Source organism: Theropithecus gelada, chromosome 4, assembly GCF_003255815.1.
Source record: "Theropithecus gelada isolate Dixy chromosome 4, Tgel_1.0, whole genome shotgun sequence".
Taxonomy (NCBI): domain Eukaryota; kingdom Metazoa; phylum Chordata; class Mammalia; order Primates; family Cercopithecidae; genus Theropithecus; species Theropithecus gelada.
The window spans coordinates 69,812,789-69,838,691 of NC_037671.1; the positions used below are offsets into that span (position 1 = coordinate 69,812,789).

The 25,903-nt window shown below is 39.2% G+C and overlaps 1 protein-coding gene across 4 annotated transcripts in view; it reads left to right on the forward strand.

The window, feature by feature from the left end:
- SMAP1 (small ArfGAP 1) overlaps nt 1-25,903 on the forward strand; it is a 187,977-nt gene that overhangs the window by 101,076 nt on the left and 60,998 nt on the right. For 2 of the 4 annotated variants that reach the window (XM_025382835.1, XM_025382837.1), the window contains exons 5-6: nt 9,762-9,842; nt 17,777-17,857. In XM_025382835.1, the coding sequence (XP_025238620.1) occupies nt 9,762-9,842; nt 17,777-17,857 (162 nt within the window). The remainder of the gene's footprint in view (nt 1-9,761; nt 9,843-17,776; nt 17,858-25,903) is intronic. The other 2 variants (XM_025382838.1, XM_025382836.1) reach the window with 1 other exon arrangement.

Genomic DNA, 25,903 nt, shown 5'->3' on the forward strand with positions numbered 1-25,903 from the left:
GTGGAAATAGGAACAGATTTAAAAAAATAAAAGTACCTTATACCTAAGGTATTCCAGGAGTACTAGAGTACTTAAGGGGTATCCACAGAGAGACATTTATCATTTCTTCTTCTTCTTTTTTTTTGTTTTTTGAGACAGAGTCTCACTCTGTTGCCAGGCTGGAGTGCAGTGGCACGATCTTCGCTGACTGCAACCTCCGCCTTGAGAGTTCAAGCAATTCTTCTGCCTCAGCCTTCTGAGTAGCTGGGACTACAGGTGTGCTACCACGCCCAGCTAATTTTTGTATTTTTAGTAGAGATGGGGTTTTGCCATGTTGGCCAGGATGGTCTTGATCTCTTGACCTCGTGATCTGCCCACCTCGATCTCTCTAAGTGCTGGGATTACAGGCGTGAGTCACCGCGCCCTGCTGACATTTATCATTTCTTCGTATTGGGAACATTCAGTATCTTCTAACTTTTTGCAAATATATACTAAATTATCGTTAGCCGTACTCACCCTACAATACTACAGAACACTAGATCGTACTCCTCCTATCTAGCTGTAACATCACATCTGTTAAAAATTTCTCCCCATCCTTTGCTCTCCCTTACCCTTTAACGTCCACAGTTCTTCCCTCTGCTTCCACGAGTTCCGTTTTTCTTAGCTCACACAGAAGAATGAGAACACATGGCATTTATCCTTCCGTGCCTGACTTATTTCACTTAGCATAATAGCCCCCAGGGTTATCCATCTTGCTGTGAATGATAGGATTTCATTCTTTTTATGGCTGAATAGTATTCCATTGTGTATATATATCAAAAACTTTAAAAATCTGTTCATCTATTGATGGAAATTTAGGTTAATTCTGTGTCTTGGCTATTGTGAATAGAGCTGCAGTAAACATGGGGGTTCAGGTATCTTTGATATGCTACTTTCCTTTCATATAGATAAATGCCCTGTACTGGGATTACTGGCTTATATGGTAATTCTGTTTTTATTTTTTGAGAAACCTCCATATTGTCCACAGTGGTTGTACTAATTTACGTTCCCACCAACAGTGTCTAAGAGTTTTGTTTTTGTGAGGCCGGGCGCGGTGGCTCAAGCCTGTAATCCCAGCACTTTGGGAGGCCGAGGCGGGTGGATCACAAGGTCAGGAGATCGAGACTATCCTGGCTAACATGGTGAAACCCCGTCTCTACTAAAAATACAAAAACCTAGCCAGGCGCGGTAGCGGGCGCCTGTAGTCCCAGCTACTCGGGAGGCTGAGGCGGGAGAATGGCGTGAACCCGGGGGGCGGAGCTTGCAGTGAGCCGAGATCGCGCCACTGCACTCCAGCCTGGGAGACACAGTGAGACTCCGTCTCAAAAAAAAAAAAAAAAAAAAAAAAAAAAAAAAAAAAAAAAAAAAAAAAGAGTTTTGTTTTCTCTGCATCCTCTCCAGTCTCTATCTTTTTGATAATAAGCCATTCTAACCGTGGTAAGATATCTTGTTTTGGTTTCGATTTGCATTTCTCTGATGATTATTGATTTGACCTTTTTAAATATACTTGTTGGCCATTTTTGTGTCTTTTGAGAAATGTCTATTCAGATCTTTTGCCTATTAACTTTTTTTTTTTTTTTTTGCTGTTGTTCGAGTTCCTTGTATATTATGGATGTTAGTTTCTTGTCAGATAAGCAGTTTGCTAATATTTTCTCTTATTTTACAGATTGTCTCTTTACTCTGTTAATTGTCTCCTTTGCCATGCAGAAGCTTTTTAGTTTGATGTAGTCCCATTTTTCTATTTTTGGTTTTGTTGCCTGTGCTTTTGAAGTTTTATTCATAAGATCTTTGCCTAGACCAGTGTTTCCTATATTTTCTGATTTTGTAGTTTTGGGTCTCCTATTTAAGTCTTTATAATTAATTTTCTCTTTTTTTTTGAGATGGAGTCTCGCTGTGTCGCCCAGGCTAGATAGAGTGCAGTGGTGCGATCTCAGCTCCCTGCAACCTCTGCCTCTGGGTTCAAGTGATTCTCCTGCTTCAGTCTTCCAAATAGCTGTCCTTACAGGTGCATGCCACCAGGCCTGGATAATTTTGTGTTTTTGTTAGAGATGGGGTTTTGCCATGTTGGCCAGGCTGGTCTCGAACTCCTGGCTTCGAGTGATCCCCCTGCCTTGGGCTCCCAAAGTGCTGGGATTACAGGCATGAGCCATCACACCCAGCTAAGTCTTTCATCTATTTTTAATAATTTTTAATTTTTGTGGATGTATAGTAGGTGTATATATTTATGGGAGACATGAGATGTTTTAATACAGGCATGGAATGTATAAAAATCACATAATGTAAAATGGGACATCTGCCCCCTCAAATTTGAATATTATGTTATTATGTTGAATAAGAGTGGCGAAAGTGGGTATCCTTGTCTTATTTCTGTTCTTAGAAGTTTTCAGCTTTTCCCCATTCAGTATGATGTTAGTTGTGGGTTTGTCATATATGACCTTTATTATGTTGAGGTATGTTCCTTTATGCCTAATTTGTTGAGAATGTTTATCATGAAGAGATGTTGAATTTTATGAAATTCTTTTTCTGTATCTATTGAAAAGATGATAAGGTTTTTGTCCTTCATTCTGTTGATGTAATATATCACATTATTGATTTGTATATGTTAAACCATTTATACATGCTTGAGATAAATCCCAGCTGATCATGAGCAGATTGTGTGGGCACGTGCAGTGGATGTCATAGGACCCAAATGAGTTAATCCTCAAGCCCCTAGTTGGGTCATGTGGGCGGTGGTGGCTGTGGCTATGTGGGAGGGTTCTTGGGTCCCCAGGTGGAGGGTGCCAACAACAGTGACAGTCTGAGTACGTCGGTTGTTAGGCCCCTGGGCAGTCCATGCTGGTGTTGGTGGCAGCAGCTCCGAGTCTACCTGTTCTCAGGCATCTAGGAGGCCTTTCCAGATATATATGGTGACCATGGAGTACCTCTAACCAGGCCCTTTCTTGGGTCCCTGGGCTGGGTGTGTGGGCACTGACAGTGATAGGGGCAAGCCATTCCTCAGTCCTGTCCACTGCACAGGCAACGTGTGTGGATGGTGGCCAACCAGGCCAGTCAGTTCTCATGCTGTCCCTGGGCAGCATGTACAGGTACTTGCATTGGTGTTCCAGGCAGTGTACGTGGATACACAATGGCTCTGCTCCTAGAAGGGGCAGGGGCACTGTCTGTGGTGGCAGTCCCAGGCAGGTGGCTCTCATGTCTGGAGAGCACATGCTTCAGCTCCTTATATCCTGGAGCAGACTCCCTGATGTGCTAGACTGCCTCTTCTCCAGGGTGTAGGCTTCTGCAGGACTCAGGTGCCAGGGACTTGACTACACTGCTGAGTCTAGCTGGTGTTCTGATGCTGAGGCCTTCCAGGAAGATGTCAAGTGCATTGGGAGATCCCAGGGATGTCAAGATGCTGGGAGTATGGGCTTCAGGGCTGGATGTAGTCTAGTGTTGGCGGTACTGTCAAAATGGCACTGTGCAGCAGCAGCTTGGTCCCAGTGGGTGGCTGAGATCTAGCATGAGTTCTCTCTGGGATAGTGTGGTTGCGTGGACTCCAGGCAGCTCCTTATACTAGGTTCAGGGCCTGTGAGGGCTGAAGGAGTCTCCTGTAGCTAAGATTGTAGGGGCTCTGGTGGGAATGTGGACTGTTAGGGATTTTTGCTTACCTTGCCACCATGATGGGGAGTCCTTCCTGGCTTCTGGCCAATCTTGGCTAACTGCATTGCTTCCCTCTTGTTGCTGCCATTTCGAGTTTCTCTGCCTCTGAGCTTCCTTGTCTCTTCCCTACTGAATCCTACTGTTCTCCCCTAGTGCTCTATTCGATGCGTTGAATAGAGCATGTTGAATAGAACTGTGCATGTGAGGGATCCGGGTCGTGTGCTCCTAGTGAGAATGTATTGCCTGATGATCCGAGGTAGAGCTGAAGCAGTGATGGTAGTGCTGGGGAATGGCTAGAACCACAGATCAACATTGGGAGAGAGGTTTGACTGCACAGAGACCATAATAAATCAGTTGCATGCAGACTCATATCAAAACCCTATCATTGAGTAGTAAGTGACAATTAAGCTGCATCTGGTGGCAGGCTTTATAGTGGCAAGTGAGTTGATGTACTTCCATTGTACAACTGCATCTGGTGGCAGGCTTTAAGTCAGAATCTGACATTTGCTTTAGTCCACACATGGCCCGCTCATTATTTGATTTACCGCAGTCCTGTCCACAATCACAGGGCTGGTGTTATATGGGTGGGAATTTTAGTGGCTGTCAGAATTCTGCCTACTATGGTCATATAGAATGAGTCTACCTCCCTTGTTCTACCTGATTTCATTGAGTGACAGGGGAATTTGAAACACTTTGCAGAAATTTGTCCTGTTGGCCAGGCATGGTGGCTCACGTCTGTCGTCCCAGCACTTTAGGAGGTTGAAGTGGGAGGATCGCTTGAGTCCAGGAGTTTGAGACCAGTTTGGGTTACATGGCAAGACCCTGTCTCTACAAAAAATAATAATAAATTAGCTGGGCGTGGTGGAGTGTGCCTGTAATTTCAATTACTCGGGAGGCTGAGGTGAGAGAATTGCTTGAGCCCAGGAGGTTGATGCTTCAGTGAGCTGTGATAACACCGCTGTACTACAACCTGGGCAACAGAGTTAAGACCCTGTTTCAAAAAAGAGAAAGAGAAATCTGTCCTGTCTGACTTCCTCCCCTTGCTCATTTACCAGTAGTGAATCACAGTGGGAAACTAAGTATTTTAAGTGAGTTTAGGAGATACAAGAGGACTTAGGTAGATGAGGCTGAACTGCCACATAATTTGCTCTTTTCCTCCAGCAGTTTTTCTCTCTCCCCCTGCCCCATCCTGTCTCTGTGTCTCTTCAGCTAGTGAGTTGAGATTAATGTAAAAGAACATGGTTTCTGCTTGATTTTCTTTGTTACTTCTTTTCATTACAGTTTGCTTCATCTTCTGTGGAACAGGGATGTCATAGTGTCTGAATTTCATAGTGTTGCTGCAAGAATTAAGATAAAGTATACTCTATTCTTAGTAGGGTGCCTAGCACATAACTGCTTGCAAAATAAGCTATTGTGATGGCAGCAAATGACTGTAATCAGGTAGATAATTAAGAAAAATGAATACTCAATTTTAAGAGTTTATATCATTGGAAAAATCTTGGCTTGAGTTCTGTTTCATTAATCTCTCCACATCTCCACATTTTAATCAGCCCCTTAATTATGGGACACCCCAATAGAGCAAGTGAAGGACTTAAATTTTTTTTAAGTTTTCCAGAATTCTAACTGACTTGGCCAAAGATTTTAAAGTTAAAATATTAAATATTAAGATTTAGGCTTCTTCTATACACTTGGTAGCTATGGTTACTTGGTTAAGTTTTCAGTGTCTTTTAATCCTCCTACTGATGAGTTTCATTGATGTGTTTTTTATGGGTTATGTACTAATTTAGTAAATGTGTATGTTTTCAGCTTTTTTAATCCAAGTCATGCCATGAAATGCAAAAGACATTGGAAATCATATATTTAAAATGATTCCAAGACTTCTGAAAAACTTGAGCTTCGTTCTATACTAAAAGCTCATGAGATAGCCATTCAAGAATTGCTGTGATAAAATTTCTACTTAGAAAACATATCCAGGAATTTCCAAAATGAGGTTGAAGGAATCCATTGCCAACAATTAATCTGTAAGATGTTTTTCAGTGACTGCATTTTTTTCAGTGTTTTGGACCACAGATTTAATTTTCATAGCGTTATTCTGTTTAAAAGGGTGATAGTAGCAAATATTTCAAAAAATTGATCAAGAAAATTTTAAACATTATGCTTTATGGCCTTCAATTACTTTATACCTTTTCAAAGGGTGTTTGTTCACCTTATTCTTGTAGATGGGAGTCGGGAACTTGTTTTGCATGGTCAGTTTTTCTTTTGCATGAGGACAATTGTAGTGTTCTGGGAGTTTTTTCACATGTAGGTTACTTTGATGGTGACCTAGCGAAGAACGTCTGAGCTTAAGAATAATTGAAGGAAGGACTGTTAAACTCATTTTATTTCTGAAGAAAACTCATTTTATTTCTGAAGAATATCTTTACTGGATTTCTACCACATATTATCTCATGGATAGAAGGGGGTGAGTGGGAGTTGGGAAGGACATTTAAATATGACTACTGAATTCACTGACACCACCAATTTCCAGCAAAGTTTTATAAGGTCAGAGTCTTATGCTCTATCTGTATAAAAGTACTAGGAGCCAGTGAAATGGAATTAATATCTAGTTACAAAATAAATTCTAAATTTGAAAGTAAATATGGATAACTTCTGTGGGATTTCAGAAAAGTATGTTAGCAAGCCAATGAACTTTCAGAGAGCAGTTGCTGAGACTGAGCCTCCTTTTGGTTCTCCTTCTGAGATGCTTTCTTCCTCCTCTTTTCCTGTAACAGTTGAAAATATTTATTGAGACCTGTTGAATGTCAGGTACTAAAGATGGTGAACAGAATAGAATTAATATCTGCCTCAGATAACTTTAGTTGAACAAAGAATACTGATAAGTAACTAGATCTTTATAAGAGATGACGTGATAAAACTTACATAATAGGGAAATATTTTAAGAGGTAATATTACTCCAGGCTCTATAGAGAGATCAAGGAATACTTTGAATAATTCCCAGAGGAGGCAGTGTTAACTCAAAATTAAAGGATGGGTAGGAACTAATAGAAGCATGGGTTTCTGAAGCAGAGGGACTAGCAAGAGGAAAGGCCCCTAGAGTTCAGAGAAGCAGACTAGAGAACCAGAAGGAGTCATATATGGCTGGGCAGAGTGGATATGAATGTAGCCAGAGGAGGGAAGAACAGGGAGGTAAGGTATATAACACTTGTGGCCTGATTAAGGAGTTTGGACTCTGTCCTTATATAATGTGTATATAAACTATTCAGACCTTCTAAGCAGTGATTTGTGGTGGTCAGGTTTACTTCGAGAATGACATGGTATGCAGAATGGATTTGGAGACGAGCAAGATATGGGGCAAGGAGACCAGTTAGGAGGACTAATCCAGAAGATGGATATTGGTGATTTCCTACTAGAGATTTAGAAAGAAGTCTCGCGTACCTAGCTTTTCGTGTCTCTGTATTTATTTTCTCCTTTTCACTGCCCTTTTTTCTTCCCTCATTTACCTGTGTTCTGTACTGTCACTTGCTTCCAGTTGTCAATATGTTGATTTCTGTTTATTCCTTGCTCACATAATGTATATTACCCTGCTAATATGACTTTAAAGAGTAACTTTATTGAAATATAATTCATATATAATAAAAGGTAGATATTTTAAGGTACAGATCAATGAATGTTTACAAATACATATCCTTGTGTTACCACTACCACACAATGAAGATATGGAAACTTTCCGTCACTCCTGAAGGTTTCTTTGTGCCCCTTGCCAGTCAGCCCCCAACCGTGGCCTTGGTGACTGATCTGTTTTTTTTTTAATCACCATAGATTGTATTTTCTTTTCTAGAGTTTTATGCAAGTGGTTTCATACACTGTGTACTCTTTTGTGTCTTTTTTCTTCCATTATGTTTGTGATTTGTTATCGATTCACTTGTTCATCTGTCCATTGACTTTTCAGATGTTTTTCTTCTTAAGTAAGTTTGTTTTCTTTCTCAACTGGAACATGGTATTAAAGCATTTATTCTTTTTCTTTCTTTTTTTTTTTTTGTATTAAAATGTGATGCGCATCTGTAATCCCAGCTATTCGGGAGGCTGAGAGGCAGGAGGATCTCTTGAGTTCAGGAGTTTGAGTCCAGCCTGGGTAACATAGAAAGACTGTCTCAAAAAAAAAAAAAAAAAAAAAAGTGATTAAAATAAAAAAGGTTTTTACTAGAGCCCAGGATTCAAGGTTATAGTGAGCTATGATCTTCACACCGTACTCCAGCCTGGGTGACAGAGCAAGACCCTGTCTGAAATTTTTTGTTGTTGTTAAATTACTGATATTTATTGAATAGAATTTTATATTCCTGCTACTGAGTTTTAAAAGTGGCCACATCAGTTTATCATCTTCTCAAATGGAGGACAAGCACTTTTATAATGAATTATCTTACTGCTTTCTAAGGATTAGTAGCTTTTGACATACTCAATGCCTGTATTGTCTTTTTATATTTTTGTTCTGCTTTTCATGAGCTTAGGCAAAGAGGTCCTTATGATACAGCTGTCTTCTTAAGTGATCTTATGGCTTTTATTATTATTATTTTTTGAGACGGAGTCTTGTTCTATCTCCCAGGCAGGAGTGCCGTGGCGTGATCTTGGCTCACTGTAACCTCTGCTTCCCAGATTCAAGTGATTCTCCTGCCTTAGCCTTCCAAGTAGCTGGGATTACAGGCATGCACCACCACACCTGGCTAAAGTTTTGTATTTTTAGTAGAGACAGGGTTCACCATGTTGGCCAGGCTGGGCTCGAACTCCAGACCTCAAGTGATCTGCCTGCCTCGGCCTCCCAAAGTTCTTTATTCTTATTTTCTATATGAAGTAGTAATTAAAGATTTCTAGTAAGTAAATATCCAATAGGACAAACCAGTTTTAAACCAGGCTTTCAGGCTCAGCTTTGACTTTTTTTTAAATGCAAGATCTACGTTTTCTTGTGTTGTTTATTTTCTCTCCTGTGTAACTTGCATTAATATTCATTAAGTGGCTAGCTTACACAGTTAGAGCCAACAGCGAGCAAGCAAGGAAAAGAAAATTCCCTAAAGTTTATAGTCTTGTGTTGTGATTCGAGAATTACTGCCATAACTAACTTAATAACAAGCAGATTGAGGGAGAACTTGTCATCTAGAAGTGTTATTTTGACATTACATAATGACCTATCTGTAATAGCTCCTTTTAGTTTTAAAAATTCCTCATAGGCACTATTGATATGATAGGGCAATATAGAGATGTCAGTTTTATGGCCTCAAAGATCTATGCATTTTATAAATGTATTTCAGTTACATTTTGGCAGTAAAGAGAGCAGGAAGATAATGCTTCCATTAAAGTGATCAACTACGCATGTAGAAATTGGGCAGTAAGATGTGTGAAAAAAGCTTTTAGATGAAACCCATTTTCGTGTATAAATTGCCTGTGCTGCATATATAACTGTCTCATGATGCTTTGGGGTAATTCAGCAAGTATAGCACTGGAAATGGTGTTTGCCTGCTGATCTTAAAGAAGGAAGTGTATAAATTGCTTTATAATAAGTCTGCTGCTCAGCTGTTATATTACATTAATCTGTTCTTTTTTTCTCCTAGCTTTTCTTCTATTTTCTTAAACAATTGATTAAAATTTTAATTAACTTTTACTATTTCAGTTCTGTTTTATTTTTCATTCTTAAAAGTTATTATAAGTAAAAACAAAAACCCATTTTTGCTCTTCTACTACTTGGGACAGTGTGTCTTCATGTTTCAGAGCATTTGTATTTCAATAGTCACATTGACTAAAGATGAACTGTGAGAGAAACTTAATTATTTTCCATATACTTTTGGTATGATCTTATCTGACTACATTTTAAGTTTTATATCCTAGTAAAATCCATTTTAAATCATTTATTATTCAGTACTAAACCCTTTTATAAATTTCAAATTGAAATTTTTAAAAAGCAGTACTTATTTCTTGATGCATTGTTTTTATTAACATGTCTCTTAAGTACTTCTGTATCACAAAAATATACAGGGTTTTTTTTCTTTCCTGTGCCTGTCAATTCTCATTACTTTCTTTTTGTTTTTTCCTCCTCACTTTTCACCTGCACTCCACAGATTTCCTCCTCTGATGCTCCTCTTCAGCCTTTGGTATCCTCTCCTTCTCTGCAAGCTGCTGTTGACAAAAATAAATTGGAGGTATGGTAATGTTTTAACCAGCTGAGTTATGTAGTGTTAAATGGTAAATTAACTTCCTTTTGCAGTGTGTCATTCGGGAACACTATAATAGTTGCTTATATTTTGAATGATCCCTAGAATTAAAACAGCAATTTCTAGAATTTTTTTATACCACAGCTATGATTAAGGAACTTTGAATCTATATTTAATTTCAGAATAACTGATTTATTGGTGCCATGGCTATATCTCAACAATTAAGAAGCAATTAGTTTTTTGTTGTTGTGCCCATTACTATCTTATACTTACAGGAACTTTTAAAAAACAAAAACAACACTTTTCTTTCTATAATTCTGTTGTTAAAAGCACTTAAACAAAGTTAATGCCAAGTTTCTTTTTTAAGCAATAGTAAACACCATACAGATAAAACGTGGGTATTATGGGATCATGAGTTCAGAATCATCAATGATAACTGTTAGAATGCATTTTGGGTGGAAGTGGTTGGGGTGCATATACTACCACTGTGTATTTTTAAAGTCATCCCTACAAATATTTGAGAGTTTTAATTTCTTTTGACTCTTTACCTATTTTTTTTTGTTGTTGTTACATTGGCCTTAATAAAGTAGTTCCAGGCATTCTTTCAACTATCATTTTTTCCCGTAGACATGGGATAAATGATAAATGGTTGGCTAGATGTGTGGTATACAAAGACAAGATATAGCCCCTGCCCTCCAGGAGCTTACAGTCTAAGGCAAGAAAACAGATAACTATATAGCAGTTTATAATATAATATATTATGGACTGTGATTGAAGTACGCTTACTGTACTGCAGTTAATACAGGAGGCATCATTTTGATGCATCTTATGCTCTGAATAAGCATTAGACACAAGGACGGATTAGGAAGAATTCCAAATAGGGAAACTAGCCTGTGAAAAAACATATGGGCAAAGTAGAGTGTTTGGGGAGTTGCAAGCAGAATGGCATAACTGAAATATGAGTAGAACGGCCAGGCTCCTCTGTTTCTTATGAAGGAGCCTTCTCGTGAGCCCACTGGAGTTTGATTCTGAAGGCTTGGGCACTTTTACTGACGAGTTTTAAGCATTGGGGGGCGGGTGTGACAGGATCAGATTTTCATGTTGTAACACTACAGGCTCCATGGGGAATTAATTTTGTGGTGATGGGTGAGGAAAAGAGTGAACCTATTATTCTAATCCAGGTGTAAAATGAGAGGGACATGCTCCAAAGTAGTAACAGGGAATGTAAAAGAGAATGTAATTTTTAAAATTTATTTTATTTTTTTGAGATGGAGTCTTGCTCTGTTGCCAGGCTGAACTGCAGTGGTGGGATCTGGGCTCACTGCAACCTCCATCTCCAGGTTCAAGTGGTTCTCCTGCCTCAACCTCGTGAGTAGCTGGGACTACAGGTGCGCACCACCACGCCCAGCTAATTTTTGTATTTTTAGTAGAGACGGGATTTTGCCATGTTGGCCAGGATGGTCTCGATCTCTTGGCCTTGTGATCTGCCCACCTTGGACTCCCAAAGTGCTGGGATTACAGGTGTAAGCCACCGCGCCTGGCCAAGAGAGTGTAATTTTGAGAGGTCTTAAGAAGGTACAGTCCATGGGGTTTGGTAATTGATGTCCCGTGGAGGTGCTTTGGGAAGGCTTGTGACTTCCAGCTTCTATCTTGAGCATCTTAGTAGATGATGGTGCCAATTAGTGAGATAAGGATACAAGCTGAAAAGAAGGAACAGGTTTGAGCAGAAAAGGAAAGAGGTGAATTAAAAGTTGGATGTGTTAAGTATGAGGTCACTGTGGAACATTGAGGTTATTTAGTAGGTGGTTGGATATACAGGTCTAGGCCCAGGGAAGAGAAAAGGGGAAGCGAGTAGTAAGAGAGAGAGAGCACTTAAAAATGTGTGAAACTATGTCATTTATTTATTTATTTATTTATTTGAGACGGAGTTTCGCTCTTGCCCAGTTTGGAGTACAGTGGCGCGATCTCGGCTTATTGCAGCCTCCCACTGCAACCTCCGCCTCCTGGGTTCAAGCGACTCTCCTGCCTCAGCCTCCCGAATAGCTGGGATTACAGGCATGTGCCACCACACATGACTAATTATGTAATTTTAGTAGAGATAGGGTTTCTCCATGTTGGTCAAGCTGGTCCCGAACTCCCGACCTCAAGTGATCCACCCACCTCAGCCTCCCAAAGTGCTGGGATTATAGGGGTGAGCCACCGCACCTAGCCCTATGTCTTTATTTAAATAACTCAAGTATAGTTTGATTATAATGAACCCAGCATGTACTTACCTCCATCTTATTGGACTTGAATGTTTAACCAGTTTTCTTGCACAGGAAGTCAGCTGTTTCGCTATGTCACTTGTGCATTTAACCACCAGGTTTCAAGAACTACTATTTTAAAATACAAAACACTGCAGTATTTTGTTCTTGCTGAGAAAATAGTTTAAAACAAATTAGGTTTTCACAGTACTCTTAGATCTTTTAGCAGCTTTTGATTCTATGGATGGGAGTCATCTGTGGGTCAAACTGCATGATGAGTTTAGAGCCCATGCTGTTAGTATTACTTCAGAGCCTGTCTCCTAATACCACTGCCAGAATCAGAGTAGGTGACAGCTGTATTTTTATTATTTTTATTATACTTTAAGGTCTAGGATACATGTGCACAACATGCAGGTTTGATACATAGGTATACATGTGCCATTTTGGTTTGCTGCACCCATCAACTCATCATTTACATTAGGTATTTCTCTTAATGCTATCCCTCTCCCAACCCCCCAATCCCCGACAGACCCAGTGTGTGATGTTCCTTGCCCTGTGTCCAAGTGATCTCATTATTCAATTCCCACCTATGAGTGAGAACATGTGGTGTTTGGTTTTCTGTCCTTGTGATAGTTTGCTGAGGATGATGGTTTCTAGCTTCATCCATGTCCCTACAAAGGCCATGAACTCATCCTTTTTTATGGCTGTGTAGTATTCCATGGTGTATATGTGCCACATTTTCTTAATCCAGTCTATGATTGATGGACATTTGGATTGGTTCCAAGTCTGTGCTATTGTGAATAGTGCCGCAATAAACATATGTGTGCATGTGTCTTGACAGCTGTATTTTTACAGCTGAATTCCAGTGTTAAAGAGTATCAAGTCATGCTCTCCCTCTAGTAAATGTAGCTAGCAAATTTGTTTTGTTTTTAGAGATTTCATATGTGCCCACCAATTGTGGTGATTAGGAAATCAAACTTCTACTCATGACACAATGGCCTTCTTGAGAAATAACTGTCTTTACCTGTGCTGGCTGCTCTAACAATATACCATAGATTGAGTAGCTTATAAACAACAAAAATTTACTTCTCACAGTTCCGGAGGCTGGAAAGACTCATGAAGGGTCCACTTTCTATTTCTTAAAACGGTGCATCTTTGTGCCCTCATATAGTGGGAAAGGGCTGGAAATCTCTCTCGGGCCTTTTTGATAAGGGTGTGAATCCTATTCATGAAGATTTCATCCTCATGACTTAATCACTTCCCAAAGCCCCACCTCCTAATAATATCACTTTGGGGATTAGGTTTTAACATGTGAATTTTGGGATGGACACAAACATTCAAACCATAGCAATAGCTAATAGCTCTGAGAGGTTCAGAAGCAACTCATTCTCAACATATTTTTCTTTTCTTTTTTTTTTTTTTGAGACACAGTTTGCTCCTGTTGCCCAGGCTGGAGTGCAGTGGTATAGTCTCAGCTCACTGCAACCTCTGTCTCCTAGGTTCAAGTGATTCTTCTGCCTCAGCCTCCCAAGTAGCCGGGATTACAGGTGCCTGCCACCATGCCCAGCTAATTTTTGTATTTTTAGTAGAGACAGGGTTTCATCATGTTGATCAGGCTGGTCTCGAACTTCTGATCTCAGGTGATCCGACTGCCTCGGCCTCCTGAAGTGCTGGGATTACAAGCATGAGCCACCATGCCCGGCCTCTTTCTCAGCATATTATTGAAACTGTTCTATCACATTGCTTTCTGCACCATAGTTTACTAAGAATATATAGAAAATATTTTATATATAAAATTTTTCACATCCTATTTATTCTTTACTTATAAAATGGGGATAATATTTCTAACTTCATAAAGTTGTTGTGAGGATTAAAAGAGCCACAACAGTGCCTGTCACATAGTAAGGGTTCAGAAAGTATTAGCTGTTACTGTAAGGAATAATAACAGCAATAATAAATAGCAAAGCTCCACTGGACCACAGTGAGTAGTGAGACTTCAAAGTTTGGGCTCCATAGTCCCTCAGTCCTACCACTAGCTTTGATTAACTGTGTTGCTTTGGGCATTACTTCTTTTTTGTTTCTTCATTTGTAAGATGACAGTAGATAAAGTTTTTATTGCAGAAAATTGTTGCAAAGATTACATTAGACAGTAAGGTACTTATCAACTGGCCCATGAGAAGCACTTAATAAGTGGTAGTTGTGGGCTGGGCACGGTGGCTCACGCTTGTAATCCCAGCACTTTGGGAGGCTGAGGCAGGCAGATCACGAGGTCAGGAGATGGAGACTATCCTGGCTAACACGGTGAAACCCCATCTCTACTAAAAATACAAAAAATTAGCCGGGTGTGGTGGCGGGTGCCTGTAGTCCCAGGTACTCGGGAGGCTGAGGCAGGAGAATGGTGTGAACTTGGGAGGCGGAGCTTGCAGTGAGCCGAGATCGTGCCACTGCACTCCAGCCTGGGTGACAGAGTGAGACTCCGTCTCAAAAAAAAAAAAAAAAAAAAAAAAAAAAAGTGATAGTTGTGTTTTGGAAATGAAGGTTTTGATTTGGGAAATGGTTGAGTTAGCAATAGGTAATGTTTCTAGTTATCCTTAAACGGTTAGATCTTCCTTATTTCCAGTGTAAAGCCCAGGCACTTGAGTAGATATGAAGATCTTTTTTGAGAATTATCCCAACTTTCTAGATGGTCTCTTCTGTGCTAGACTATGTTAATATCCTTAATGTTCAAGGGAAAATGTCACTTTTGACATATGCTCTTCTGGTAACTAAAGCATATAGATTCTTCAGGTTTTAGCACAAGTTCAACTTTATGTTGACTTTTATCCTGTTCCTGAAAAACATTATTGAAACATAATTTTAAATAATCCTAGTCTAAAGGAGACTGAGATATAAACTGTCCAGATTCTGGAAATTCTATCCATGTATTCTCCTTTTGTTGCAAAGCAATATACCAATAGTTTGTTAGCTTTGTCCTCTACTTAAATGCTTTCACTAATTGGTGAATTACTATTACAACACTCATTGCCTTTTATTAATGGGTAATAAAACAAAAGGTTGAAAAGAGAAATGCATTAGAATTTCCCTGTTCTTAAAATTGCAGTTGAAGACGTTGCTTATTCATGACCCAAATATAAAGATCTTTGCTATGAATTTCTTTTAAAATTTTGAACTAAGATGAACGTTTTTCCTTTCCTCTTTTTAAAATCACACAACAAACACTAAAATTTTAATGTGCTATATTTGTGTAGTGCTTTATAGTTTGCAAAGTTGCTTTCTAGGTTCTTAGTGCCTTTCATTTTTTCTTTTTAGTGCTGGAATGCACATTAAATATATATCTAGTTTAATACTTACAAGACTATCACTGTGTAATGTATATTGAAACTCAACGTTATTACCACTTTGAAAGCTCCCATGTGACTGTTCCTAAATACCCTCATCCCTTCTCCTTAAGGTAATTAACATCCTGATTTTTATCATCATCGTCTTTATTTTTTGCTTTTTGAAATAGTTTTATACTAGTGTGTACCCTCTCCAACATCGTACTTTTGCCTGGTTTTGAACTTTATATGAATGGTTGCAAAGCACTTTCAACTTTTATTATTTCTCTCACATTATGGCCTAGGAGTTGCCAATATTATCTTTCCTGATTGACAAACGGCGGATTTAGTCTGACAGAGGTTGCATCAGACACCATTTTAAAGGCATAGGTACAAATGCAGCCTTTAGGTATTTTGAGTAAGTTCTGCATGTTTATCATGCTGCCTTCCCTAGGTTCATCAGTTTGTCTTTTCTTTTTTTGCTGTCAGGAAACTAAGGGCAAGATTAGTGTTTAGTTGCAGTAGACTTTCAGTTCTCAGTTTCTAGTCATCTCTTTCCTCTGAATGCCTTATGAATGCTCTTTGTTTAACCTCTTTTCATTTTCGTCTTTTGGCTCTTAAGATTTAGTGTTGATACTTTTAATCCTTAAGTTTTTAACATTATATCTAATCCTTATTGGAAATGCAAATTGTGACTATCATAATGCCATTTATACTTTACCTCTACTGCCTTACACTAGTCAGTTGGCTGTGGTCCCCAAGCACTATCTTGAACATTCTTTTTCTCATGAGAAAATCAGTGTATTTGCCCCTTTTTTTAAAGCAAAATCTGTGATGATAGACTGAAGTACCGGGGGAACCCACCCCAATATTTCAACGTAGGTTCTTTCTTTTTTTCCCTAAGTGTCAGCCGGCCTGAGAAATAGAAAGAGTACAAAGAGAGGAATTTTACAGCTGGGCCGCCGGGGTGACATCATACATCATGGGAGGACAGTGATGCCCACCTGAGCCGCAAAACCAGCATGTTTTTATTAAGGACTTCAGAAGGGGAGGGGGTGTACAAACAGGGAGTAGGTCACAAAGATCACATGCTTCCAAGGACAAAAAGGAGAACAAAGATCACATGCTTCTGAGGCCAATAAAGATCACAAGGCAAAGGTCAAAATCAAAAACTCCTGATAAGGGTCTATGTTCAGCTGTGCACATATTGTCTTGATAAACATCTTAAATAACAGAAAACAAGGTTTGAGAGCAGAGAACCAGTCTGACCTCAAATTTATCAGAGAGTGGTTTTTTCCCCACCCTAATAAGCCTGAGGGTACTGCAGGAGACCAGGGCATATTTCAGTCCTTATCTCAACCGCATAAGACAGACACTCCTAGAGGGGCTGTTTATAGACCTCCCCCCAAGAATGCAATTCTCTTCCTAGAGTATTAATATCAATATTCCTTGCTAGGAAAATAATTTAGTGATCTCTTCCCTGCTTGCACGTCTGTTTATAGGCTCTCTGCAAGAAGAAAATTATGACTTTTTTTGCCCAACCCGACAGGCGGTCAGACCTTATGGTTGTCTTTCCTTGTTCCCTAAAATCGCTGTTATTCTCTTCTTTTTCAAGGTGCACTGATTTCATATTGTTCAAACACACAAGTTTTACAATCAATTTGTACAGTTAACGCAGTCATCACAGTGGACCTGAGGTGACGTATATCCTCAGCTTACGAAGATAACAGGATTAAGAGATTAAAGTAAGACAGGTGTAAGAAATTATAAGAGTATTATTAGGGAGGTGATAAATGTCCATGAAATCTTCACAATTTATGTTCCTCTGCCATGGCTCCAGCTTGTCCCTCCGTTCGGGGTCCCTGACTTCCTGTAACACTGAAGATATTTTGTGATTAAAAAAAGCAGATTTTTAGTCTTACCTATTATAATTTATCTTTGTATAATAAAGAAGTCTGTCCTATCACTTAGTTTTTTTTTTCTCATTCATAATTCAACTGCATGATTGCTGTTAGGAAGTCAAACCTAATAGAAGGATTTAGTGAGAATTTATTGAATGGAGAGCTCATTCATTTAAAACAAACACAAAACAAACCCTAATATATCAAAGAAGTTCTAAATTGTCTTAACTCTGTGCCTCTGTCTTAATTTTTTCACAGATATTCTTTGCTGTCATCAGCATATAACCTCAATGAGAATATGAATTTGCTATGTTTACTATTATATTTCAGTAGCACATAGATATTGTAATTACTGAATATTTCTACCTTTTTTTAAATGATGACTCAAACTAATAAAAATGAGTCAAAAGTTGCCATTTTTTAAAAAAGTAAACTTATCAAAACTTTGGGCTGTGTTTTAGAAAGAAAAGGAAAAAAAAAAGGAAGAGAAAAAGAGAGAAAAGGAGCCAGAAAAGCCGGCAAAACCACTTACAACTGAAAAGGTAAAATTCTTTTTAAAATTATTTTATTTTATTTTTTTTGTATTATACTTTAAGTTCTAGGGTACATGTGCACAATGTGCAGGTTTGTTACATATGTATACATGTGCCATGTTGGTGTGCTGCACCCATTAACTTGTCATTTATATTAGGTATATCTCCCAATGCTATCCCTCCCCGCTTCCCCCACCTCACAACAGGCCCCGGTGTGTGATGTTCCCCTTCCTGTGTCCCAGTGTTCTCATTGTTTAATTCCCACCTATGAGTGAGAACATGCAGTGTTTAGTTTTCTGTTCTTGCGATAGTTTGCTGAGAATGATGGTTTCCAGCTTCATCCTTGTCCCTACAAAGGACACGAACTCATCCTTTTTTATGGCTGCATAGTATTCCATGGTGTATATGTGCCACTTTTCCTAATCCAGTCTGTCATTGATGGACATTTGGGTTGGTTCCAAGTCTTTGCTATTGTGAATAGTGCCACAATAAACATATGTGTGCGTGTGTCTTTATAGCAGCATGATTTATAATCCTTTGGGTATATCCCCAGTAATGGCATGGCAGGGTCAAATGGTATTTCTAGTTCTAGATCCTTGAGGAATCGCCACACTGTCTTCCACAATGGTTGAACTAGTTTACAGTCCCACCAACAGTGTAAAAGTGTTCCTATTTCTCCACATCCTCTCCAGCACCTGTTGTTTCCTGACTTTTTAATGATTGCCGTTCTAACTGGTGTGAGATGGTATCTCATCGTGTTTTGATTTGCATTTCTCTGATGGCCAGTGATGATGAGCATTTTTTCATGTGTCTGTTGGCTGCATAAATGCAGTGTCTTCTTTTGAGAAGTGTCTGTTCATATCCTTTGCCCACTTTTTGATGGGGTTGTTTGTTTCTTGTAAATTTGTTTAAATTATTTGTAGATTCTGGATATTAGCCCTTGGTCAGGTGAGTAGATTGCAGAAATGTTCTCCCATTCTGTAGATTGCCTGTTCACTCTGATGGTAGTTTCTTTTGCTGTGCAGAAGCTCTTTAGTTTAATTAGATCCCATTTGTCAATTTTGGCTTTTGTTGCCATTGCTTGTGGTGTTTTAGACATGAAGTCCTTGCCCATGCCTATGTCCTGCATGGTATTGCCTAGGTTTTCTTCTAGGGTTTTTATGGTTTTAGGTCTAACATTTAAGTCTGTAATCCATCTTGAATGAATTTTTTTATAGGGTGTAAGAAGGGATCCAGTTTCAGCTTTCTACTTATGGCTAGACAATTTTCCCAGCAACATTTATTAAATAGGCAATCCTTTACCCATTTCTTGTTTTTGTCAGGTTTGTCAAAGATCAGATGATTGTACATGTGTGGTATTATTTCTGAGGACTCTGTTGTGTTCCATTGGTCTATATCTCTGTTTTGGTAGCAGTACCATGCTGTTTTGGTTACTGTAGCCTTGTAATACAGTTTGAAGTCAGGTAGCGTGATGCCTCCAGCTTTGTTCTTTTGGCTTAGGATTGTCTTGGCAATGCGGGCTCTTTTTTGGTTCCATATGAACTTTAAAGTAGTTTTTTTCCAATTCTGTGAAGAAAGTCATTGGTAGCTTAATGGGGATGGCATTGAATCTATAAATTACCTTGGGCAGTATGGGCATTTTCACAATATTGATTCTTCTTGTCAATGAGCATGGAATGTTCTTCTATTTGTTTGTGTCCTCTTTTATTTCATTGAGCAGTGGTTTGTAGTTCTCCTTGAAGAGGTCCTTTACATCCCTTGTAAGTTGGCTTCCTAGGTATTTTATTCTCTTGGAAGCAATTGTGAATGGGAGTTCACTCATGATTTGGCTCTCTGTTTTTCTGTTATTGGTGTGTAAGAATGCTAGTGACTTTTACACATGATTTTGTACCCTGAGACTTTGCTGAAGTTGCTTATCAGCTTAAGGAGATTTGGGGCTGAGACGATGGGGTTTTCTAAATATACAGTCATGTCATGTGCAAACAGGGACAATTTGACTTCCTCTTTTCCTAATTGAATACCCTTTATTTCTTTCTGCTGCCTGATTGCTCTGGCCAGAACTTCCACCACTATGTTGAATAGGAGTGGTGAGAGAGGGCATCGCTGTCTTATGCCAGTTTTCAAGTGGAATGCTTCCAGTTTTTCCCCATTCAGTATGATATTGGCTGTGGGTTTGTCATAAATAGCTCTTATTATTTTGAGATACATTCCATAAATCCCGAATTTATTAAGAGTTTTTAGCATGAAGGGCTGTTGAATTTTGTCAAAGGCCTTTTCTACATCTATTGAGATAATCATGTGGTTTTTGTCTTTGGTTCTCTTTATATGCTGGATTATGTTTATTGATTTGTGTATGTTGAACCAGCCTTGCATCCGAGGGATGAAGCCCACTGGATCATGGTAGGTAAGCTTTTTGATGTGCTGCTGAATTCAGTTTGCCAGTATTTTACTGAGGATTTTTGCATCAATGTACATCAGGGATATTGGTCTAAAATTCTCTTTTTTTTGTTGTGTCTCTGCAAGACTTTGGTATCCGGATGATGTTGGCCTCATAAAATGAGTTAGGGAGGATTCCCTCTTTTTCTGTTGATTGGAATAATTTCAGAAGGAATGGTAGCAGCTCCTCCTTGTACCTCCGGTAGAATTCGGCTGTGAATCCCTCTGGTCCTGGACTTTTTTTGATTGGTAGGCTATTAATTATTGCCTCAATTTCAGAGCCTGTTAACTGGTCTATTCAGAGATTCAGCTTCTTACTGGTTTAGTGTTGGGAGAGTGTATGTGTCCCGGAATTTATCCATTTCTTCTAGGTTTTCTAGTGTATTTGCGTAGAGGTGTTTATAGTATTCTCTGATGGTAGTTTGTATTTTTGTGGGGCTGGTGGTGACATCCCCTTTATCATTTTTTATTGCATCTGTTTGATTCTTCTCTCTTTTCTTCTTTATTAGTCTTGCTAGTGGTCTATCAGTTTTGTTGATCTTTTCAAAAAACCAGCTCCTGGATTCATTGATTTTTTGAAGGATTTTTTGTGTCTCTATCTCCTTCAGTTCTGCTCTGATCTTAGTTATTTCTTGCCTTCTGCTAGCTTTTGAATGTGTTTGCTCTTGCTTCTCTAGTTCTTTTAATTGTGATGTTAGGGTGTCAGTTTTAGATCTTTCCTGCTTTCTCTTGTGGCCATTTAGTGCTATAAATTTCCCTCTACACAGTGCCTTAAATGTGTCCCAGAGATTCTGGTATGTTGTATCTTTGTTCTCATTGATTTCAAAGAACATCTTTATTTCTGCCTTCATTTTGTTATGTACCCAGTAGTTATTCAGGAGCAGGTTGTTCAGTTTCCATGTAGTTGAGTGGTTTTGAGTGAGTATCTTAATCCTGAATTCTAGTTTGATTGCACTGTGGTCTGAGAGACAGTTTGTTATAATATCTGTTCTTTTACATTTGCTGAGGAGTGCTTTACTTGTAACTATGTGGTCAGTTTTGGAATAAGTGCGATGTGCTGAGAAGGATGTATATTCTGTTGATTTGGGGTGGAGAGTTCTGTAGATGTCTATTAGGTCCGCTTGGTGCAGAGTTGAGTTCAATTCCTGGATATCCTTGTTAACTTTCTGTCTCGTTGATTTGTCTAATGTTGACAGCGGGGTGTTAAATTCTCCCATTATTATTGTATGGGAATCTAAGTCTCTTTGTAAGTCTCTAAGGACTTGCTTTATGAATCTAGGTGCCCCTGAATTTGGTGCAGTATATTTAGGATAGTTAGCTCTTTTTGTTGAATTGATCCCTTCACCATTATGTAATGGCCTTCTTGTCTCTTTTGATCTTTGTGGGTTTAAAGTCTGTTTTATCAGAGACTAGGATGCAACCCCTGCCTTTTTTTGTTTTCCATTTGCTTGATAGATCTTCCTCCATCCCTTTATTTTGAGCCTATGTGTGTCTCTGTATGTGAGATGGGTCTCCTGGATACAGCAAATTGATGGGTCTTGACTCTTTATCCCATTTGTCAGTCTGTGTCTTTTAATTGGAGCATTAAGCCTGTTTTTATTTAAGGTTAATATTGTTATGTGTGAACTTAATCCTGTTACTATATTAGCTGGTTATTTTGCTTGTTAGTTGATGCAGTTTCTTCCTAGCATCAATGGCCTTTACATTTTGGCATGTTTTTGTAGTGGCTGGTACCGGTTCCTTTCCATTTTTAGTGCTTCCTTCAGGAGCTCTTGTAGGGCAGACCTGGTGGTGACAAAATCTCTCAGCATTTACTTGTCTGTAAAGGATTTTATTTCTCCTTCACTTATGAAACTGAGTTTGGCTGGACATGAAATTCCGGGTTGAAAATTCTTTTCTTTAAGAATGTTGAAAATTGGCCCCCACTGTCTTTTGGCTTGTAGAGTTTCTGCTGAGAGATCTGCTGTTAGTCTGATGGACTTCCCTTTGTGGGTAAACCGATCTTTCTCTCTGGCTACCCTTAACATTTTTTCCTTCATTTCAACTTTGGTGAATCTGACAGTTATGTGTGTTGGAGTTGCTCTTCTCGAGGAGTATCTTTGTGGCGTTCTCTGTATTTCCTGAATTTGAATGTTGGTCTGCCTTGCTAGGTCGGGGAAGTTCTCCTGGATAATATCCTGCAGAATGTTTTCCAACTTGGTTCCATTCTCCCCATCACTTTCAGGTACACCACTCAGACGTAGATTTGGTCTTTTCACATAGTCCCATATTTCTTGGAGGCTTTGTTCATTTCTTTTTACTTTTTTCTGTAAACTTCTCTTCTTGCTTCATTTCAGTCATTTGATCTTCAGTCACTGATACCCTTTCTTCCAGTTGATTGAGTCGGTTACTGAAGCTTGTGCATTTGTTGCGTAGTTCTTGTGTCATGGTTTTCATCTCTATCAGGTCGTTTAAAGATTTCTCTGCATTGGTTATTCTAGTTAGCCATTCATCAAATCTTTTTTCAACGTTTTTAGTTTTTTTGCACTGGGTTCGTAATTCCTCCTTTAGCTCAGAGAAGTCTGATTGTCTGAAGTCTTCTTCTCTCAACTCGTCAAAGTCATTCTCTGTCCAGCTTTGTTCCGTTGCTGGAGAGGAGCTGCATTCCTTTAGAGGGGGAGAGGTGCTCTGATTTTTAGAATTTCCAGCTTTTCTGTACTACTTTTTCCCCATCTTTGTGGTTTTATCTACCTTTGGTCTTTGATGATGGTGATGTACAGATGGGGTTTTGGTGTGGATGTCCTTTCTGTTTGTTTTTCCTTCTAACAGTCAGGACCCTCAGCTGCAGGTCTGTTGGAGTTTGCTTGAGGTCCCCTCCAGACCCTGTTTGCCTGGGTATCAGCAGCAGAAACTGTAGAAGAGTGAATATTACTGAACAGCAAATGTTGCTGTCTGATTGTTCCTCTGGAAGGTTTGTCTCAGGGGTGTACCCAGCCGTGTGAGGTGTGAGGTGTCAGTCTGCCCCTAGTTGGGGGGATATCTCCCAGTTAGGCTACTCGGGAGTCAGGGACCCACTTGAGCAGACAGTCTGTCCGTTCTCAGGTCTCAAACTCCGTTCTGGGAAAACCACTGCTCTCTTCAAAGCTGTCAGACAGGGACATTTACATCTGCAGAGGTTTCTGCTGCCTTTTGTTTGGCTATGCCCTGTCCCCAGAGGTGCAGTCTACAGAGGCAGGCAGCCCTCCTTGAACTGGCGTGGGCTCCACCCAGTTCGAGCTTCCCGGCCACTTTGTTTACCTACTTAAGCCTCAGCAATGGCGGGCACCCCTCCCACAGTCTCACTGCTGCCTTGCAGTTAGGTCTCAGACTGCTGTGCTAGCAACCAGGGAGGCTCCGTGGGCATGGGACCCTCCGAGCCTGGTGCAGGATATAATTTCCTGGTGTGCCGTTCGCTAAGACCCTTGGTAAAGCCTGTATTAGGGTGGGAGTGACCTGATTTACCAGGTGTTGTGTTCATGCCCCAGTGAGATGAACCTGGTACCTCTGTTGGAAATGCAGAAATCACCCATCTTCTGTGTCACTCATGCTGGGACCTGGAGGCTGGAGGCTGGAGCTGTTCCTATTCGGCCATCTTGGCACGGATCTCAGATTTTTTTTTTTTTAATCTATTAGGATTACCATTTTATTTGTATACTTATATATTAGTGACTTTCTGGATATTTATAATATGTAAATAATCATTATTTTCAACAAGCAATTGTTGAGTGAATGCTGTGTGCTCAGCATGTCCTTCTAGCTTGTCCCTATATTATTTGTCATCAGTTATCGATATGTGTGGGTATAAATTATCTGAGTTCCTTGGAGGCAGGTATTCTTCTGTGAATGACATAGAGAATGGTGTTTTTAGCTTTCATACACAGACTTAGAAGACTTAGAATTTTAGAGAATGAAGAGACGTAAATGAAAGGGGCTTCAGAAAAGACTCTGTGCTTAAGGTTAGCCTTTGAGCTACCTCTTAAATCACAGGTAGGATTAAGGTGGAAGACAGGGGTACATGTTTAAGAGAACAGCCTGAAGAATGCATGAAAAGTGTAAATAAAATATGTTTAGAGAAAAAGTGAATTTTAAGAAAAGGATTTGTCTATGTATAGAAAGTAGTGAAAAATAAGACCAGAGTGGTAGATTCAACTCAAATTGTAAATGTTTATTCTTCTGGGGGGAGGAAAGGCTGTGAGCAGCACTTCAAGTTCTAAAGCACATGGTACTCCTAATTCAGAAGGGTTTTTTGAAGATTATTTTAGCAGTGATATGCAGGATAGATGTGATTAGGCAAAGCAGAGGTAGTGAGAACGTTGTACTTTGTAAAGGGATTGGTTAAATATTCATGGTGGCTTGGCTTTGAATGCATTTCATCATAAGAGCATGGAATCATACTAAGAGAATTGTCAGTAAAGGAAGCATCCTTGATTTTAGTTGTTGAAATTTTAAAAATCAACTTTGTTGAGGCATAAATTGCATACTGCAAAAGTACATCCATTAAAGTACATAATAGAAGTATTGTATATAAGAAAGAAGGTCCATTCTGCTGTTCAACATTTGGATTATCTAGAGGTTTTAACTATTCTAAATAATGCTGCTTTGAAGCTTTTGTATATGGAATCTAAGCTTGTATTTTTTTAGGGTGACTTAGTAGTGGAATTTCTGCATCATAAAGTATGTGCGTCTTCAAGTTTACTGGATAATGTCAAACTTTTTTCCAAAGTGTATACCAAAGGTACTCTTACCATCAAAGTAACTTCACGTTCTCTGCAACACATAGTGTTGTCAGTCAGGGATTTTAGCATTTGTGATACGGTGAGTATGTAATGGTATCTCATTAAATTTTTACTGTTCATTTCCTTGATTACAAAATGGGACCCAGTGCCTTTTCATGTCTTTTTTGCTTTTTTTTTTTCACTATAGCTTCATTTATTTTACATTTAAAAAATGAAAATAATACATGTGAAAATATGGCACGTGTTTTTTAAAAAGTGGAACTTTAAATGGGGTGTGATGGTGCACATCTGTAGTCCCCAGCTACTTGGGAGGAGGCTGAGGTGGGAGGATCACTTGAGCCCAGGAATTTGAGGCTGCAGTGTGCTATGATCATACCTGTGAATAGCCACTGCACTGGATCCAGCATGGGTAATACAGCAAGACCCCCTTTAAAAAAAAATACAGAAGGGAATGAAAAACAAAAATCTTCTTTTTCATAGGCCTGGTTCAGGTCTTTTGCCAATTTTTCTGTTGGATTGCCTGCTTTTCCTCATTAATTTGTAGCTGTCTATACACATATACATACATATAGGAGATGCTAGTCCTTTTTCAGTTAAGTGTTTGCAAATACCTTAGTTCTTCATTATGGCTAATTTTGTTTCTGTTTTAATTTATTTTATTTTAATTTTTTAATTATTATACTTTAAGTTCTAGGGTACATGTGCACAACATGCAGGTTTGTTACACAGGTATACATGTGCCATGTTGGTTTGCTGCACCCATCAACTCGTCATTTAAATTAGGTATTTCTCCTCTAATGCTATCCCTCCCACAGCCCCCCACCCCTCGACAGGCCCCAGTGTGTGATGTTCCCTGCCCTGTGTC